The sequence below is a fragment of the Athene noctua genome, chromosome 7 (assembly GCF_965140245.1).
Source record: "Athene noctua chromosome 7, bAthNoc1.hap1.1, whole genome shotgun sequence".
Classification (NCBI taxonomy): Eukaryota; Metazoa; Chordata; class Aves; order Strigiformes; family Strigidae; genus Athene; species Athene noctua.
Genome location: NC_134043.1, coordinates 18,785,869 through 18,806,061, shown reverse-complemented (window position 1 = coordinate 18,806,061; position 20,193 = coordinate 18,785,869). Strand labels below are relative to the sequence as shown.

Sequence of the window (20,193 nt, the reverse complement as noted above, 5' to 3'; positions counted from 1 at the left end):
CCCAACTGAACTTCTAAAAACTTTTTATTTAGTTTTAACTTTAATTACCATGCCATAATTAGGCCTGCTTTTCTATTTTTTCTCCATTTTTCCTCGTGTTTTCCTCATTTTTTTCCTCCTTCCTTTTTTCCCCTCACTTTTTGTCCTTTTTTTTTTTTCCCTTCTCCTTGTCCCTTCACTCCCCCATGCTTTCCCCACTTCTACTTTTGCACTTGCGACTGCCCTTCCCTTTCCTGTGTCTCGCTTCCCTCGGCCGTAACGCCGCTCCCGCCGGGGCGGCCGGACCGGCCCTTCCCCGCCGCCCCGACCCCTCACGCCCGGCCGCCGCCCAGGCTCGGCCCCGCCCCAAACCTCACGGCAAACCCGCGGCCGCTTTTCTCCTGGCAACAAGTGACGCTCCGCGGGGCGGGCCAATCGGGGCGGCCGCTCGCTGTCCCGGCCAGCCGGCGGCGGGCGCGACGCTCCGGCAGAGCGAGCCCGGCCGCGCGCCCGCTCCGCGCAGCCTGCGCGCCGCGGGAGGATGGCGCGGGCGGCGGGGCTCCGCTGGGCCGCCTGCGGCCTCGCCTGCCTCCTCGTCTGCTGCGCGGCCCGCCGGGACCCCTCAGGTAAGCCGGGCGTCCACCTTGCCGGGAGAGAGGGGCGGGGGAAGGCGCTGCGCGGGTGCGCTGCGGCGCGGGGGGCGCGGAAGGCTGTTTTCTGCCCCGCAGAAAAGGGGGGAAGGCGGTGCCCTGATGGGCCTTCCGCCCCGACGGTTCCCCGCACCTCTGGGCGTTGCGCTGGTTGACAAAGTCCAACTGCGCGGAAACAACGTGGGAAACTTACGAGGAGGAGCGAAAAAGGGAGGAAAAAAAAAAAAAAACCCAAAACAAAACAACGCACGGCTCCCTCCCGGAGCGTCCGCTTCGCCTGGGGCGTCGCGAAAGCAGGCGCTGCCCCGCCGCCCGCGGGTGCCACGTTCCCGGTGCCCGCGGTGCCGGGGGCCGCCCCCCGCCGGGGCAGCGCCGGGCCTTTGGCCTCTTCCCTCCACAGCAGAAATAACCCGAACTCGGGCAGGTCCCCTGCAGGGCGTCAAGCCGTCATTTTTATTTGCTGCTTTGTGCGCAGAGAGGAAGGAAGCTCCGCCAGCCTTTCGGAAAGCAGGTGGAAAAGTTTCACTTTGGGCAAATTCTTGCAAGGCGAGGCCACTAGCTTGGTGGGAGCTGCCGGGAGAGAAGTTGAGCTCTCCGCTAAATAGTTGCGCGTCACATACTTTGATACCCTTTAGCAGTAACAGGCTTGGTTCTGTAGCTGAAAATGTCAGTAAAACTTCGCGGCCAGAGTGTTGAGCTGGAGTAATTGAGCACCGGTATTAATAAATCACTGTACAGAGAGATTTGGTGAGACAACATCGGCAGTTTTTCTGAGGAAACTTAAAAAAATTATTTTCTTCTTGGTGTCAGAATGAGGGTTGTGTGGGAAGAAGTGAAAGAAGAAGAAGGAAAGGGAAGATACGAGAAGAGACTGAGAACATGTTACAAGATATTGAAAAGAAGAAGAAAGTCTGGAGGGGAGAATAAAAGGCAAAAAGCAGATCTAGTGTTGAAAAAGCAAAGGGTAAAATGATACCACAAAAGCAAGTTTGCTTGTTAAAATGTCTTACTTATTTAATAGGATGTAAGAGGCGCTTGGTTGAAATGTGTTATTTAGGAGAAGTCACTCCAGTAGGTGGCTGACTTAGAGATTCTTCTTCACAGTTTGACCAGCTCAGTACTATTTAGATACTATTTGGCACTTACACAGCGGAAAATTCACGAGTATACTGGGAAGTAGTGGTAAAATTCACTGCATAACATCACTGAATATTTTCCTTGCTCTTCAGCCAAACCTATTATTAAGTCATATTAAAAAAACGCTGTAGGAATGTGATTGACAGAGCATTACTATTAAATACAGAACACTACTCAGCAGATTCCTTATTTAAACAGCAGAGTAATTAGCCCTGTGGGTCTGGTACAGCCAAGGTTCATGTCAGCCTGGGAAGTGGAAGTTTTATACTATGGGGCCATCTTTACTGTGGTATAGAAATAGTTCTGGGGCATTTTTTTTCTTGGTTAGCTTAAACCTACTGCCACTTGTCACAGAGGTGGCAGCTTGTATCAGGGTGATCAGTATCTGTTTTTTTTAATGACAAGCTACGTTACAGCTGAAAGTGAAACTAGGGTTCTTGTGTCATTTTGAAAATGATAGTCCTGGTCTTTGTATTGACAGCATCTTAGGTGGAATATTAATTCTAAAACTCTTCCAAAAGCGGTGCCACTTATTTTAGTAATGCTGCAGTTGCACCTGCAAACTGATTCGCATATGAGCCTATCATGCTGTGTATCATATATGATACACAGCTAGAAAAAGAAAGCACTTACTAAGGGGAGATTATTAGTTATATTTTGTGGTATCTGCTGTGTGTTACTGCATTTGCAGATAAGCATGAAGGCAAGATTCTTTACCCAGTAAGCCTGCAAAGTAATCAGAGGTTGATCCAATCAGTGTGTGTTAAAGGAAGAATTCTCATCGATAGGATTGGGCTTAGAAAACAGCCCCATTTTATCTCCCCTCATTTTATAATAACTTTGAAAGCAATCTTTTTTTTTTCACCCCAGAAGTAAAGAATACTCACTAAAGAGTAGGAAAATGTACTTAATATGGAAAGAGACAGTATAGTGTACAAACAGCAGTTGCTGTACTTTTCTGCTCATGTGTCTCAGAATGTGATTACACTTTTAAAAATGAACTTCCTGTGAAAGTGATATTGAAGTATATCTGTATATGGATATTTTTTTGTTCTTATACAGGCAATGATGCTTTTACCATTCGCCATGACACACTGAACAAGTGCATACAAGTTAAAAACTCACGGATAGTCATAGGTGACTGCAAGGAGACAAGTGAAGCTTTATGGAAATGGGTATCCCAGAATCGCCTCTTTCATTTGGGGTCCAAGCAGTGCCTGGGACTTGATATATTCACCAAATCACTGTCTCGCCTGAAAATGGTTGATTGTAACTCAGAACTAATGCTGTGGTGGCGATGTGCTGATGCTTCTGTCCTTGGTGCATCTCAGTACAAAGTGACTGTCAAGGCTACCTACGTGACTGCAACCATAAATGCAACAGACCAGTGGAGAAGCAACAGTTCCTCTGATGATATATGTCGATATCCTTATCATGGTAAGTTTGCATGGGGGTTTGGAGGACTTGTTGTTGTTGTTAAGGGCTTTTTGCTGTATGTCTATGCCAATAAATTCTTAATTATATGAAAAGACTGATCAGTAAAGCAATAGCATGTTTTGCTGTAGAGAGATGTTGATATTCAAGCATAGAACTTTAACCATTTTCAATAAAAGATAGAGATGCACAACTGCAGAAGCTGTGTTATTGGGTGGCTTTCTGAGCATGTTTAAATCTCTACTCCCATATTTTATTAAGAGCCTATTTAATTATGAAATATCAACCACCTTCTATCAGACTGTCCTTTTCAGTGATGAGAATTTTGCTGCTAGCAGGTCTTGAGGATATTTTCTTTGCTAGTAGGTTGTACAGTCCAACTCCATGCATGCTGCTAACTGGCAGCCTGTTGGACTGTCAGGAGCCAGCCGTTTGCTTTGGTCTGGTAGTCTGTCCACTTGCCATGGAAGTCAGTCTCATCTGAAATCTCATGCTTGCTGGAATAAGTGGTGAAAACTTGCTTTACCATATTTAAGAGCAGGATTTTCTTTGTACTTGAATTATTCAAAGTGTCCAGCCTGAAGGGGCCAGTAGGCTCCAGTTTGAAATGTTTTCCTTCACCTATATGTGTTGATTCCTAGAGCCTTGTTCTGTAGTACTCTGTGCAGCAGGACAATGCATTTAACTTACCAGGAAGGGGGAAACAATATTTTGCTGTGTTATGCCCCACTCAAAAAAAAAAAAGTCCAGAAAAATATTTTCCTCTCATTTCTTTCAGTTCTGACATTGCTGTGTATTATCTGTAACTACAAGATACGACATTTTAAGACCACAAGTGAGATTTGCGTGCTTTTAAGTTAGCTATGTCTGTATAAGCAGTAACATTGATTTGCTGTCCTTTCCTCCCCTAGACAACTTGAATCTACTTCTTTCATTATTTTTTTCCTGCAGAGGTTTATACCAAAGATGGGAACTCCTATGGAAAACCCTGTGAATTTCCCTTTCTGTATAATAAGACGTGGCATCATGACTGCATTCAGGATGAAACACATACGGGTGGGAAATGGTGCGCCACATCTGAAGATTATACTCATGATGGAAAATGGGGCATCTGCTTACAACCAGGCACGTTGGGTTTCTAAATATACGTCCTAAAAGTGTTCTGTCACTTGACATATGTACTGCTCCACCTTGGTGTACCATGTTGTTGTTAAGCTGGGTAAAAGAAGGTCCCTTTTCTACTGTCCCCGTTCTACTTGTCGTTGACAAGACAACTGGCACACACTCTCCAGTATATGAGATTATCAATATAAAAATCAATAGACCTTTAGTATTACTATTTTTCTGTTGAAACTTTCATGTTTCAGTAACTACAGTATAGTTGTAGTTACAAGTACCTTCTGCTTCCTTTAAACAGAGGATGGTTGTCATGATATCTGGGAGCGTGATCCAGGATCTGAAAGTTGCTACCAGTTTAATACACAGTCTTCTCTTTCTTGGAAAGAGGCTTATATTTCATGTCAAAGGCAAGGAGGAGATTTACTTAGCATCCAAGATGCATCTGAATTAAGTTACATACAAGGTAGGTGTACTTATTTACATATGTGTATTAGGAAATCTTGACAAATTAACATGAAGTAAAGATAGTATTTTAGATCCCCTTTTTAGTTTAAATGAGACCAATAAAGAATGAGCGTTTTATACTAATTGTTTTCTTTTAAAAAACTAATAAATATATTTCCAGCTAAGGATGATGTTGCTGAGATCTTTTGGATTGGCTTAAATCAACTGGACGTTTCTGGTGGTTGGCAGTGGTCAGATCACAAACCTTTGAATTTTCTCAACTGGCATCCAGGTAATGATGTTTCTGGTGGCATTAACGAGTATGTTTTTTTACCCTTCTCTATCTGACTTCATCAAAACAATCATTGTTGTTCCATTTGTGTTAAAAGTTCAGAAGCATCTTTTCCTCCTATCCAGTGAATCTTTCTGTACTGGTTCTATGTTTATGGATTATTAGGTTAATATCTCTAAAAATGTAAAATTTAAGTAGCATCTTTGAGGTCCATTTTAGTAAAGAATCTACAGCTTCCCCAGCTGCTAAATTTCTCCTCACACTGACAGAATGGCATTGACTTCCCTCAGATATTACAATTACTGATGTATGTGTAAGGACTGACTTTACTTAGAAGCCTAATTTGTGTTTTTAAACTTCAAGGATGCTTAAATTTGTATTGAGGTGAAGATGAAAGAAGTATAAAACCTCTGAAAAACCTTTTTTAATTACTCCCAAGTTCCTAGCAGAACTGGTGAGAGTCTTGTTGCTTTGGAATTTTCAGCATGTACTTGTAATATTCTCACAAATATGCCATGGATGTGTGTATATGAGAATCCTGGAGGAGTAACAACTGGGAATACTGAAGCTAATATTGTTCTGTCCTTCAAGCTGAATTTGACCTTTTTCCTTCAGTTTCTAGAATAGTGCTGCGACTTGAATTCTGTGAAAAGATAAGAAGTGGTTTCTGTTACTTCTTTGAAAGCTTTACTAAGAAATATCTGTGAGATTTTCCAAATGTGGTCTGTCTTTTGGAAAGGTTAAGGACTTTTCTGCTGTTTGTACTACTGGCTGCACCTTCTTCTTGAACTGTGATGACACTGTAGGACTGTAATGCAGAGCTGGAGACTAGACTGTCCTAAGTTACAGTGGCGTAATGTAGTCCGTAGTCATGGCACACATACTGATGTCTACCCCTCTTGTGAAAAATACTTACTGGTATCTAACAGGAATTTTGCTAGCTGCAAGTTCTGCCTTGCTCCTTGTCCTTTCACTGTACACTTCTGAAAAGAGCCTGGCCCTGTCTCTGTTGTACTTTCCCCTGGAGAACTACAATCCATCCTGAGCTTTTTCTATGTGAGACTTATACAAACCCAGTGCTGGGTGGGCTGGAGTGCTATGTGTAGCTCACAGCTGGGGTTTGCATTGGGGCTTAAATAAAGGGAAAGACAAAAAGTACCATTGGAAAGCATCTCCAAGCGAAGCTGGGGACTGCAAAAGAGAGTTGTCCTCTGATATTTTTAATTTGGGGCCTTGTCTCAGGTTTCTGTTAAGGTGAGGGTTATGGCTGGTGTTGAGAGAAAATGTGCAGAGCTGCGTTTGGAGTGGGGCTGGAAAGGGGCTGCCAAAGGAAACTGAGGACTGCAGAAAGGGTTCTCCCCTGAGATATTTCTAGTCTGGGAAAGTGCTCAGCCAAGGGTTTGTTGTATTGTAAATAGAACATTCCTCCTGGTTCTATGATTAAACACTGGAAAGGAAGTCCAGATTCCTCGATTCTGAAACTTTCTTACAAAAAACTTTCTGTGGGACCTATGATAGGACAGGTGCCTTCATTCAAAGCCAGTTATGTTCTTCAAATGCCAGGTGTTGTATCGTGCAAAGTATTTCTTGTATTGAAAAGCAATAGAAAAACAAGCAGTCACTACCTTACTGTTTGATAACTTGTGCTCTTGTATTTTTTTTTTTATTTATTCCTAACTATAGATATGCAGAGTTTGTCCCTGCTGGATGGAACTAGCTGTGTGGTGATGAATGCTGCCTCAGGCCAGTGGCAGAGTTACCATTGTGGGACTCCGCTTCCATATATTTGCAAGAAGTCACTCAATGAAGTTTCAAGCCTCCCAGGTAGGACAGCTTGCATTTTTATTTTTTGTATGTTAATTTCAGTATAATATTCACTTATGGAGTCTTTTTTTTCCCTCTCCAACCCTTTGGCATGTCTGCCAAAACACTTTCATGACAGCTTTAGGTTTTTTAGCAGAGCAGAAGCAAACTCTGTATCTTCAGTGTCAAGATGATGCATCAAAAACAGCTTTCATTTTTCTGCAGCTTTCCTCATTCACATATAAAGTATTTTCCAGCACAGTCTTTCCCTTTTCATCCATGGCTTGTGCATTCTTTCATGTGCAACTGGAAGTTGCACCTTGAACCTTTCCATCTCTGCTTTAAGCCTGTTTATCTCACTGTTTGTGTGTATTGACATAAAATGGGACCTATCTGGGGCTTGGATCAAACTCTGTTGAATTCAAATAGTAGTAGTTTGTAGATCTTACTATTCTTTGAAATCAGGCCCAGCTGCAAGACTTGGTAGCTTGTCCGGTGTGTAATTTTACTGGATCTATAACATCTCTTACAACAAATTTATTCTGTCCTCCCTACACACACATATATAGCTCTTCAGTTTTTACAGTGTCCAGCTCTGACATATAACTGCTTCCATGCTTTTGGCCATTTACCTATGCCTGGACATCCAACCCTTCCTACATCCACAGCCTGTTCTTCCAGGTGTGCTTTGGCCTTATGCAGTTTCCAGAGCTCATGTTTGTGGGGCTGTCATGGGAAAACCTACTGGAAGATGATTGTCCTTGGATGAGGGGTAGGAGTGGGGGTTAAGAGGGGTGTAGCAGTATCATGGAGGTGGAAAGTGTCTTGGAGTGTCTCTGGCTAAGGCACATTCTCTTCAGCTCTGTAGGAGATTTGTATGCCTTTGAGGGAAAAAAATAGTAAGCAGTTTAAATTTAACTAAACTGGTTCAAATTTTTAAATGATCCCTTGAAAACTAGTTGTCAATTAACCATCCTTATCTGTTTTCTTACTCCTCAGTGGGGTATTTGGAGTTGTTACCAGCATTTATACACTGTTTTATTAATTAAAACACAGAATTCTTGTGACTGGAGTATTTTATAGTGCATTTTGAACTGGAAAGGCTATTAATATATATCTTTTTCAGCATGCATTAAAACCAGTTTGAATTCTTGAATATCTTAAGTTTTCAGAAGAAAAAAAAATAAGCATTTGTTTCATTGTGAGCTATTCAGAATTGCTCTTATGCAGATACTGCATATAGATAACAAAGCCCTGTAAAAGTGCAAACCCCTGCTAGAACAAAACAAGCCACCTTTTTTGAAGCTGCTGTCCTGTAATGAAGTAATTTGATTTGCCTTTAATTGCTTTTGAAATCTTGCTTACAGTTACTTCTGAACCTTTCGCTTACACTGAGACCAGCTTAACATAATGCATTCTAGCTTTTTGCTTTCACTCCCACTAACATCTTTTTCCTTCTGCCTACTTCATGGCCCCAAAATACTAAGAATCCCTGTAGTGCTGCTCATGCAAGTCTATTTTCTTGACTAAACTGTGACCCCTTCTTAAAGTGTTAGCCCTGAAGAGTTGCGAACACATTCTGTTTTCAAGGTGCTACCAGTTCTAAAACATGAAGAAAATGCCAACACACTGCACTAGCCAATGTAAAACAAAGGCCTTTAATTCCATTTCTCTTCACTATTAGAGTTTTGGAGGCACTTGGATACTCGCTGTGATTCGGGCTGGCTTCCCCACAATGGTTTTTGCTACATGCTGATAAATACCCAGGTGCCTTGGAGTGTGGCAGACAAGTTGTGCAAAGCAAATAAGAGTAACCTCATCAGCATACACTCGTTAGCAGATGTTGAACTGGTTGTTACAAAGCTTCATAATGGTGAGTTGGGATACTGGTAAAGGTCATGTACCAAGTGCTGCACACCATGAATTACAAACCACTTTCCATGATCTAGCATATGATTGTCATAATCCCTAACTTTTAAATAAAGGTGCTAATGCTGAGTTTATACCCAGGCTAGTGCTGAATGTTACTGTTCAGACCCAAGCCCTCTGTGTTAGCTCTTGTTTTGGTTTGATATAATCTATTTATTTATTTATTTGCTGGCCCTAACCTATTTCTAGTTACCTAATACCTTGTGCATAATTTTCTCATTCAAACAGAAGGTTTTATATTCAGGTCAATATTTTGACTACTGGGTCACTGGACTAAATGTTATCTGTACTCTTTGGTCTTACGTTTTTGTCTGCACTCTAAAAACTTGGTTCAGCTTTTTTTGCTTGTGTTCCTTATTTCTGGAGTGTTTTTTCTGTTTGTTACCTTCTCCATGAAAATTACTCATATTCATGAATATGTTAAGAGTCTAGATAACAAAAGTACATCGTACTTGTCACAAATCCCCTTTCTCACCGTAAGGAAACAAAAAATGCGACTTTTATGCTACACAGTGTAGCGATAAAAACCTAGTTTTGCTGATTTCACATTCTTTCCAATTCATTTGAATATTATTTTGAAACTACAGTGTTGTCCTAATTTTAAATTACAGATGCTAAAGAAGAAATATGGATGGGTCTCAGGAATGAAGATGTACCAACCTTGTTCAAATGGTCAGATCACTCAGCTGTGGTTTTTACATACTGGGATCAGAATGAACCAAAAGTTCCTTTTAACAGCACCCCTAACTGTGTGTCATATTCAGGCGAGGTAGGAATACAGTCTTGGTTTTTTAAAATTTTTTTCCATCATAGTAGAGGCAACATCGATGTGTGTGGAAGTAAAGGAAGGGCGTAAAGTGGATAACTGATTTTATTTCTGGAATAATCTTTAAAACACAGATAATTTTTCTACAAGCAAGTTTCTTAAAATTATTTAGCTGACACTTGGTAAGTGTGTACTGCAGAGAGTGCAGGCAATTGCTCACAGCTCTGAGATTGCCACTGTTGTTGGCCAGCCAGTTGTCCTTGTCACTCTGTATTTTGGGTTACCATATTCTTGGCAGAGAACTAGGAGGGAGGTGGGCCCAACTACTGAAAGGCAAAGCTGGGTTCAGTCATCTCTAGGACCAGTTCAGGCTACCCTATCTGAGGAGGGCTAGTGAGATACCTTGGTAAGAGAAGAGGAGAGGACAGACACCGGGGAGTATGCAGTAGAGAAGAAGCAAGGAGTGCTTCAAGAGTAGGCATCACCCTAGGCTTTTCTTCCCTTTTCAGATGTAATCCAGAATCCTCCCATATCTGCATTTGTCAGCTTTCTGTCTTCCTTCCAAAAATGTACCTATGCATATAATCCAGGGTATTGCACCCCCAGTATTTTTGTTAGAGGCATTTTGGCTTTCCCCCTTATGAAGACTCAGACCCTGCACTATGGAAACAGAAAGATTTTAGAATTTTAAATACTTTTTGGTTTTTTCCCTTTCCACAGTTGGGACAGTGGAGAGTCAAATCCTGTGAAGAAAAACTGAAATATGTGTGCAAGAAACAAGGAGAGATTTTGAATGAAACAAAATCAGATAAAAGTTGTTCCTTGGAAGAGGTAATAGGAAGTCCGAAACCTCCATAAAATCACTTATTTCCTGTATTTCTACACTAATTTCATTCTTGCCTATACAATAAAATCAGTGAAACATTTTAGCTGAAAAAGGACATTTATATAGCATGAGCCAAATTTCAGATTCTCCTAAGCAGGCTCTGGTTGTATTATCACTCTATTTATCGATATTATAAGCTTGGACCCAGGAGATGTGGTATATTTATTTGTTTGAAACTTTAGGATAAGCACTTTGCAACATAAAGATATGCAGAGATTGATGACTGAGTTAGGTTTCTGTTCACTTGGGTCTCATTTTTGTTCAACTTGAATAAAGGGGGGGGGGGTTGATTGTTTTGCTTTTTTGTTTGGAGGGTTGGTTGTTTTTTACAGTATAACATGTTACAGCATAAATAAGGCTTGAAAAGAAGTCTTTTCTATTTGGAACAATCTTGGGATGATATTAGCTACTTCAGAGTTCTTTGGTTCAGTTTTGTGTGGCATGTTGCCTGCAGCAGGAAACATGTTTACCCCTTATCTTTCTGTCTGCACAACCTCGGGGTATTTTTACTCTGTCTCTTCAGAGACTGCTAACATAGAGTTACAGCTTTCTATGCTGTTCAGACACCAGTGGCCTTGATAGGCTAGCAAAGAGGAAACACATTAATGTTTCTTCAAATGTCAGTGTACGTACAGAGGGAAAGATTTGAATAATAGAGAAATTTTGTAAGATCACACATTTTCAGTATAAATTTTGTTTTTGTAGAAGTAAAGAAACACTAGTAATACCCTCTTGTTATTCCTCTGTTTGAATCCTGGCGTTGGTGGAACAGCATGAAAACTCCTATTGTTTTGGTTAGGACTAGGCTGTTGCCCTTGTGTTTCTCTAAATGCACATAGCAGTCAGAAGACTCTGCACAATTGAGCTAAAACAGTGGTGTATTTTATTCCCGTGGTTTCACAGTTCTAAGAAATAATGCATCTGAGAGTTGATGATACTGGACCTTGTATGTGATGCACTGCATTTCTGTCTTGCGTATGCTGTGCCACGTTGTGGGCACCAACCAATAATAGCAATGATTATTTTCTTCTGTAGATAATGCCGAAATTAAGTTGTTATGTATAAACGTGGTTTTGGTTCTCTAACCAGGGATGGGAGAGACATGGAAACTACTGTTACAAGATTTATAGAACAGAAGTTTCATTTGGAGCACAATGCAATCTTACAGTGATGAACAGGTAAAACACATCTCTGTAATTTATGGGCATGTTTTACAGTACGATCTTGGAGATACAGTCAGAGATTAAAACTTGTGTACGCTAATTAGTGGTTTATAAACCCAAAATAGAGATAGACTTGCTTTTGTGGAGAACTAGCAAACTGTGTTTTCCATGGTGTGACAATGGTAAACCTACAGTGTACAACCTTCTTGGAAGTATGTGAATTCCCAGCCTATTGACTCCATGTTGAATATGGGACTGCCTGAACAACCACTTGGACTAACTCATGTAATAATATGCCTGGTTTTCAAATTGTCTCAATAGTTTCAGATATCTTTCAAATATGGACTCAAATTAATCTGTGAATTTTCAGATTTGAGCAAGAATTTATAAACAGTCTAATTAGAAAACATACAAAAGTTGAAGAAAAATACTTCTGGACCGGTTTGCAGGATATTAGCCAATCGGGAATATATTCCTGGGGTACAGTGGATGGGGAAAAAACTGAAGCTGTGACATACACTAACTGGAATTCCTTGCAACCAGGTAAATTTAACAATTAAAAAAATATGTAAAAATACTATAATTTCACATAGAGCAAGCATTGGAGTACAATGTTACAGAACTCCAAGCATGAAAGAGAACAGTCATTCGGAAATCTATGGATTTTGGGGGGGAAACCAGCCAGTAGTTTTAAATATGTCTTTGGTGGCTTAAATCTTAGAGTTTTCAGGAGGATGTGTGGCCATGCCCAGTGGAAAGTCTCTTGGAAAGTGGGAAACTAAGGACTGTAAAACCACTAAAGCATTTTCTGTCTGCAAAAAATATATTGGGCTGCCCAAGGAGCCAGAAGTGCTTCCAAAACCAACTGATCCCTGTCCCCCTGGGTGGCACAATGGATCCGGCCTTGCCTGCTACAAGGTAAAATGTTATTCCTATTAAACGTTAATCATTCATTACTGTCTTGCAGCAAGTGTGTGATTAGCCATTTTGTGGTTTATAGCTGCTCTGAAGGGTATTTCAAATATGTTTTACACTGGGAGGAGGAATTCATGTTGATTCAGGTTGACTGCCTCCAGATGTTCTCATGCATCATCCTCTGCCAGCTCCTGAAAGATGCTGCTGCCTCTCCCTGCTCTTTCTGTGGCAAATTTTGCACATCAGTGAGGTGTCAGCGTTTGCCCTGTGCTGTCATCTCAGGAGCCTGGTGCTGGCAGAGGGTGCCGTGTCTGTATCCCAGCCTGCCTGCCATCATCTGGCATGCAGAGATACCTGAACAGAGAATGAGAGTGCTTTGTATCCTCTTCCCTTGTCCTTTTCCCTTCTGTACTCAAAGAGTGTAGATAGGAGAGGTAGACTTTTCTCTAGTTTGAATGTGGATATCAAACTTTATCAAAAAAAGCAGCTTCAATTGTATTTTACTATTTTTGAAGTAACTAGTGGAAGTAAGGAGCCGTATTGTTAGCTGGAATGACTTTAAAAGTTTGTAGTTAGAAATGCAGGTTTTTCCCCTCCTATTAGCAATCAAATCAAGTTAAAACTGCGACTGTTTATTGGGTTATTTATTCATTATTTCTGGACTCAGTGTCTGCAATGACCTGTGTCTTGTAAACAGCTCATGTAGCAAACTGGGGAAACCCAACTTGACTAACAAGGCTGTGGGCAGGGATCCTGCAGGGATGGATCTAGTTGATATGCAGCATGGCTGTCCCATAGCTGATGGGATGTGACAGCTGGCCCTGGCAGTGTTTCCAAAACTCTTGCTGACCAAGTGCAGCATGTCTGTGCAGAGATACCACTGATGGGAATTGGATTGAACTGAAGTCAAGGGGATCAAGTGGACATGTTAGCTGAGGTGTATGAGCCAAATACGCAACTCTGATACATAAAGGTAGCAAAGTGTGTGCCAAAGAACCTTCTTCACGTGCAGCACCTAAATGGCCCTGGTTTCAGTGGACATTGGGCTTTGCAGTTCATAAATTTGAAAGAACAACATCCCTTAAAACCTATAATTTGGCTTGCAGTTTTGGAATGAGTTGGGTGTTGTTTTCTAAAATCTTTCTGTTAAAGAAAAACAGAGAAAGTCTGCCATATGAAATACGTTGCATTTGAAACAAATCTTGTCAGCTAAACTTCAGAGTCTGACTGTTGTCAAACAAACTGAAAAAAAAAAAATAATTGTTAAGAAGTCAATCTATTTATGAAAATACCAGTTACTCATTCCTACCTAGGGTGGCCATATTTGAGTAGTACAGGAGTGTTTTAAGAATGCTCACTCGTGTCATCTTCTACTCTGATGTTTGGCTGTTGTGAAGTTCTTCCACAGTGAAAGAGTGCTGCGAACCAGGACATGGGAAGAGGCAGAAAGATTCTGTGAAGCACTCGGAGGCCATCTGCCTAGTTTTAGTCACTCAGAAGAAATCAAGGCGCTTCATTCTATCCTGAGAAAAATAATCAGGTAACAAACTAGCCATGCGCTAGAATTTTTATTTCAGTCGCATTCTGCGGTAGATTGCAAATGCTGCTGCTGACCCCAAATGGCAAGTATGAGATAGTGTGTGTTGACTGTGTTTCCCACAGTAAAAATGGATAGATGTGGCATTTGAACTGCTGGTCATGTCACTGCCTTCCTGGAAAATAGCAAGGGAGTACAGCTTGGGCAAATGTTTCACACTGCTAGAGGGACCACAGGGAAAGAGAAACTTGCTTTGAGCATCTTCCATTGCATGAATTTAAGTCTCTGTTGTTATGTTTCCTTCATTATGGTGAATTTTGACACAGCTAGATGATAGTTGTTCCTATTCTTTACTGCTACATTCTTTAGAGATGAGTTATTATTTCAGTTTTTCAGATAGGTCTCATCTTTATTCATTAAATGCTTCCTGACTAAACGGGGTGCTATCTTTTGAAAATGTGAATAATGTAGTGTCCAGCAATCTGGTTGGCACAGATCCCATTTGACATAACTGCAATAACACTATATGGGCATTAGATGGGTGTGTTGAGTCTTCTGGTATCAACAAATTAAATGCTACATTATTTATGAGTCTAAGGCTCTATTCTTAATCAAGGGAACTGTCACTGCAAAGCTTTATTAGGCATTGGTGTGATGTCAGATCCTTGCGTAATTTTTTTTTTGATTGGCAGCCTGTTTTTTCAGAACTTTTGCCAGCTAAAATTCAAATGCTGCCAGTTATATCATATAAATTTTTTCATCAGGAAACTAAATCAGGATTATTTCAGAAGCTGCCAACGTACAGCACTGCGATTAAATTTTAAAACTTGATGACTGAAGAGATGCCTTCTTGAAAATCCACTGAACTTTTTTTAGAAGTGCACAAGTCATGAAAATTACTCAATGTTTATATGAATAAGAGACAAAAACAAACTTGCATGCTCTATATATAGATGGTTTAGCTTGTATAAAAGCCTCTTGTGATTCCTTCGCTAGTGACTAAAGTCCCCGAAATAAAAATTCGTGCACAAATTATTTTTAGCTATAGATGTTGTTATACTCTGTTGCAACTACAAATTTTGTTTTAGTGTACCTAATCTACTATGAAACATGAATAAAGAAGTAACTTATTTTCCTACAAGTACTTTGAACTACTTTTCAGCTTGCAGACTGAGGTATTAATTATATTTAATGGACATTTTTTGTTAGGAGTTTAAAGGTGGAGACTTTTTCTGTCTTTCCAGAAGGTCAGGTGAACAGCTACTGCTGTTCCCATATTTCAGAGAACTTGAACTAAGCCTGGAAGAAGGAAAACAGTACTTCAGTATTATTCTACCACAACTTAAATAAGGGGCAATATATTAACCCAGCATGTAAATAAAGGGCAATACATATTGACCCCAGTATAAATTGACTTTGCAGTCAGTGTTGTGGTAACTGCATGTGTCAAATATAACCCAATTTTCATCAGTTAACACCTTTTCAAGCATTGCAGAGCTTCCTGAAGTACTGCATATTTGATATTGCCTGAAGTCTTTTAAATAATGTTTATTTGTTTAGATAACATAATGAAGTGTTTAAGTTGTGTTTTTTAATTACTCAGAGGTGGTGATTATGTATTTTGGAGATCAAGAATCAAGCGTAGCTTGTCTGAAAATAAGCTCATTTGAAAAAGGAGAGATGAAACCAAGTGAAATATTTCATCAAGAATAATTAATTTAGCTATCTGGGAGAAATAATCCTAAAATAATGTTAGATGTGATTAGCAGCTGGAGTGTGCTGGCATGCAGTTTGTCTGTGTTCTCTGCGTTTACTGAGTGCAAACTCTGACCTAAACTATTCATTCAGCGCACTCATTTCAGCTCGGTGAAGGAGCCACACCTTGGATTTTTTGGTTTCGGGTTTTTTCCCCTTGCACAGTTGTCCGGTGACTCATTGAGAACTGTTTGTTTTTAAATGTTAGCAAAAGTCAGTTTGGTTCACCAGGAAAAGGGCAGCTTGCCTAGTCCGTTCTGTTCTTTACTCGGATTCCACCTTAGAGGCAAATAAGAGCTAGAATTGCTCCAGCCAAGTCGGGCGATTGCCATTGGAAAGGAAAATAAAATTTGCCTGCCAACCTTCCCCTGTCTGGAAGAAATAAGAGATAACCTCTTTCCACTGTGAGGGACATGACACAGGCAGAACAGATCTGGTTCGGTTCCTCCATTGTTTTAGGACTGTTTTTGTGAGCATTCTGCAGCTTACAGCTGGCAGTGACACTGGACACAAGGAGAGTAACAACTTGAATTGGTTAGGAATAACATTTCAGTGAGGACACCTTACTGCAAACAAATCGCTTGCCTTTTGTATGCACAGCGCTGCTGCTTTAATTGTTCTGAATCTAGAAAGCCTCACAAACACTTGAGTTTACAAGAAAAAACTTGTCAACACATGGCAAAACAGCAAGAAAGCTTAAGATGCAAGATGTAGTAATTGCCCTAATACAACTTCTCTTTTCTTCCACTAAAGAGTAGGTGATTAGCAGGATGGGGATTCAGCTAGTAGCAGTAGCCCATTACAGAGGGAAGAGCAGGGGGTCAAATGGGCTTCATATATACTTTTAGGCCAGCACTGCCTAAGATTAAATGGTACCTTAATTTGCACCATTAGAGAGTTGGCCCAAATACAGGTGTTACCTCTTGTCAAGCCACAACAACTTTACTTAAGCTCTTAATCTTGTGTTGGAGCTGACATAAGGGACAGAAAAAATCCTTTTTTATTTCAGCAATTAGAATATGACAGCAGAAAAATTACTGATTAATACACCCTTCACATTGATCTAAACTCTATTCATGCACTTCTGCACATTAACCTCTGTGAAGTTTTAGTTCTATTTGAGAGAAAAGCCACTGGTATTCTGCAGGGATTGCTGGAGATTGAGGATCTTCCATTATTAATCAGCGTGGAGTCCATTGTAAAGCACAAATAACCTATATTTTAGGTTAAAACTCAGGCTAAACTAGATTTTAGAAGTGTTTCCAGGAAATGTAGCTCAAAGAATACTCTGGCATTGATAAATCTACTTTGATACCAGTCTATATGATGAATTTTAAACATTTTGCAATGAGGAGACATATCTAAAGTACAAGCAAATTCCTTGCTGCAAGCTTAATTGCAATAGATAGTCTTAATTCATATTTGTCTTAAATAGTTGGTGCAATTCTTTTCTGTGATGAGATGATGATAGTATAATTTCAGACAGCTATTAAAAGGCTTTGCTTAAGCTTAAAAGTGCTATCAAGGATAGTGTAGCAGTTACTGAATTACTCAGGGTCATCTCTGAACATTTCCAAAAGAAGCAAAAAGATGTACATAATGTGTAAATGCCCAGTCAGCTGGAAAGCATCGTTATGTTTGCAGGCCAGTAATTTTAACCTGGAGATGGACTGGAGAAATTCTTGACCTGGCACACTTTTAAAATTTTTTTAATGTAGTTATTATATAAAAGCCAAATGCAAGTTGAAAGACTTTGAAAAATTGCTCTAGTTTCTCAGGTAATTACTGCAGATCCTTTTGAAATGAGTATCTCAAGTTTTCTTTTTAATAGATACTCCTCTGTGATGATCAATTGCTTAAATTGCATTAATCCTGTAGGTGACGATTAGTAGGGGAAGGTTAAGCAGTGTCTGATTCATAATTGGAAAGAACAATCACAGAAAAATAAAAGCCTAAAGGCAAATTGCCAAAAGCCACTTAGCTGCTTGACAGCTGTGAATGTTTGGCTCACAGTTTTCCCTCTGGAATGGTACAGGGCATTTAGGCTCTTTAAAGGCTCCTTAGTGATACCATTAAAAGACTAAAGACTATTCAGTATGATAAGATCTCACTAGTGTGATCACACTATCACACCAATGTCAGAAAATTAATACTGGAGTTGAGGGGAAAAAAAAAAAAGACATTTGTTGGTGGCTGATGCTTTTCTTCCTAATGGGAGCCCTACCAAACAAAATGCGGTTGCCTTCTTGGATTTCATGTACTTAGCCTGCATACTCTGATCTCGGTTTTTGTTTGTGCTGCACTGTCACCCATTTCAGGCTCAGTTTAGCACCTTTATGGTGATATAGTGATATGTGTGGAAAGGTACAGTGGCACAGTCTTATCAAAGAATTTAACATTGGCTGTGATTTCATAACATTGCTTATGCAGGTAAGCCTGGGTATGAGTCCATCCCTCCATGCAATAAAGTTATTTTTATAAACTTTCCAAGTTCTGTCTTAAAATCACTGTCAGTTTGTAAGCACTACTTTTTTGGGAGCCTTTTACAAACTCTGACCGCTGTTGTCAGACATCTCTCCAATTTTTAGCCTAAATTTATTCCTGAGTTGTGGTTGCTTCAAACACAATGTCTTTTTTGCTCAAATAGCTCCTTTTCTTGGGGGTTTAGTCTCCTAATATATTCTAATATCCTTTTCCTTTCTTTCTTTCTTTCTTTGTCAAGACTAGCAAGAAAATCCTTAATTCTTGTTAGTAACCTAAACTCTCATTTCCGCAAATACCCTGTATTCCTTTTCTGTATTTGATACAGCATGATCTTATGGAATAGTATTCCTGATACAGTTTTACAAGAGCCCTGCACTGTGGGATCAATACTTTACTGTCACTGTCAGACTGCCTGATGAGAGTGCCTTTTCCACAGCTCTGTTACAGTAGGGTTCCACGTAGTCTGTGTTTTTATAGAAGACCCGTGGTCTTTCTCCCTTCTGTGGCTTCCAACTGGTACCATCATTCAGAAAAGTGTCTACTGCCTTTCTTGGGAAGGGTAGTGGATTGGAGTGAATTATCTTAAACTTCAGTACCCATCACAAAATTGATACTTTGAAAAGTAGAGGTTGCAGTACAAAACTAACCTTGCAGTTTGGCTAGCACATATTTAATTTTGTTATAGTCTCTTTAGATTCATGAACAATACTAAAGGCTGTTAGTGCGGATTTAAGTATTTATATCATAAACCCGTTTTCTGGTGCAACTTTGTATCTTGGAACATAGCTGAAATTTTGAATTTAAGTGTCTCCTATTAATGAAAAATGAAGAAGTAGAATCTAGCAAAAACCACAGTTCTGACTAATCCTGTAAAGTGGAGTAAAATTTCTATTGCCATTCTTTTATGCAAGCATTGAGAGTTAGTGGTGTTATGTACTTATTTATGTCTGTTCCTCTTTTGTGAAGGTGCGTAATTGAAATATGTGCCCGTGCTTAGTTTGATTGTATCACTGACAAACTTAAGGGAAATGTGAAGCCAGTTATTTTATATGAGTTTTCGTGTGGTTTGAGGAAGAGTGTATTTGAGCTGATGGTGTAGAGAGACATGACCTGAAATGAATAAGAGAAAGAGAAGCAAGCTAAATAAACTCTGTGTGTGAAGAAAAGTGTAGAAGAGACCTTTATATCAGGTAACAGCTGATGAAGTGGTGATGCAGTGAATAAAGGAATTATCTGATTTAGTTAGTTTTCTTTGTGGTTAGGGAAAGACAGCCTACAGATTTTATTTTTTTTTTTTTTAAAAAAAAAGTGCAGAAGAGGTCCTAGCCATTACACTCATCTTCTCTTTGAACTGCTACAACTTCCAGTAGTAATCCTTTGGTTTTGCTGCTTGATCTTAAGTAATGCCATGACATAGGTCAGTCTTTTCATTAAATGAGCTGATATATACTTGGCTTAAGACTTTCTCTTGTTTATTTACAGCAATGACAGATGGGTATGGATTGGAATGAATAAGAGGAGTCCAGATTCTTTGGGAACCTGGCAGTGGAGTGATGATAAACCCGTAAGTTAACTTTTAACCAAGAAACATCATGTCCTGATTTGTTTCAGCTTGGACTGGATTGAAAGTAAATTGATAAATATTGTAATTAAAATATGGCAGATCGTTCAACAGATGAATAATTCAGAAGAAGATTGTGCACTTAAGAGCTGCCATCCAGGCAGACTTCCAATTAAAAACATATCTTTAATAAGGTTAACCTGATTTCTGTGTCTATTGCATTAAAATATTTTAACAGAAATGTAGTAGTAAACATCTAAGAGCTGGTGGAGAGAGCAAGATGTCTTCATGCCACAACAGAAGGGAGGGTTTATCATTTTATCTCCTTGATGACAGACT

The 20,193-nt window shown here is 39.9% G+C and overlaps 1 protein-coding gene across 1 annotated transcript in view; it reads left to right on the top strand.

The window, feature by feature from the left end:
• Positions 1 to 510: 510 nt before the first annotated feature.
• LY75 (lymphocyte antigen 75) overlaps positions 511 to 20,193 on the top strand; it is a 46,295-nt gene continuing 26,612 nt past the window's right edge. The window contains exons 1-14 of the mRNA XM_074910930.1: positions 511 to 605; positions 2,829 to 3,203; positions 4,152 to 4,325; positions 4,618 to 4,782; positions 4,945 to 5,055; positions 6,739 to 6,879; positions 8,543 to 8,731; positions 9,399 to 9,556; positions 10,274 to 10,384; positions 11,529 to 11,617; positions 11,973 to 12,145; positions 12,324 to 12,520; positions 13,915 to 14,057; positions 19,776 to 19,857. Of these exons, the coding sequence (XP_074767031.1) occupies positions 521 to 605; positions 2,829 to 3,203; positions 4,152 to 4,325; positions 4,618 to 4,782; positions 4,945 to 5,055; positions 6,739 to 6,879; positions 8,543 to 8,731; positions 9,399 to 9,556; positions 10,274 to 10,384; positions 11,529 to 11,617; positions 11,973 to 12,145; positions 12,324 to 12,520; positions 13,915 to 14,057; positions 19,776 to 19,857 (2,193 nt within the window). The 5' untranslated portion in view covers positions 511 to 520. The remainder of the gene's footprint in view (positions 606 to 2,828; positions 3,204 to 4,151; positions 4,326 to 4,617; positions 4,783 to 4,944; positions 5,056 to 6,738; positions 6,880 to 8,542; positions 8,732 to 9,398; positions 9,557 to 10,273; positions 10,385 to 11,528; positions 11,618 to 11,972; positions 12,146 to 12,323; positions 12,521 to 13,914; positions 14,058 to 19,775; positions 19,858 to 20,193) is intronic.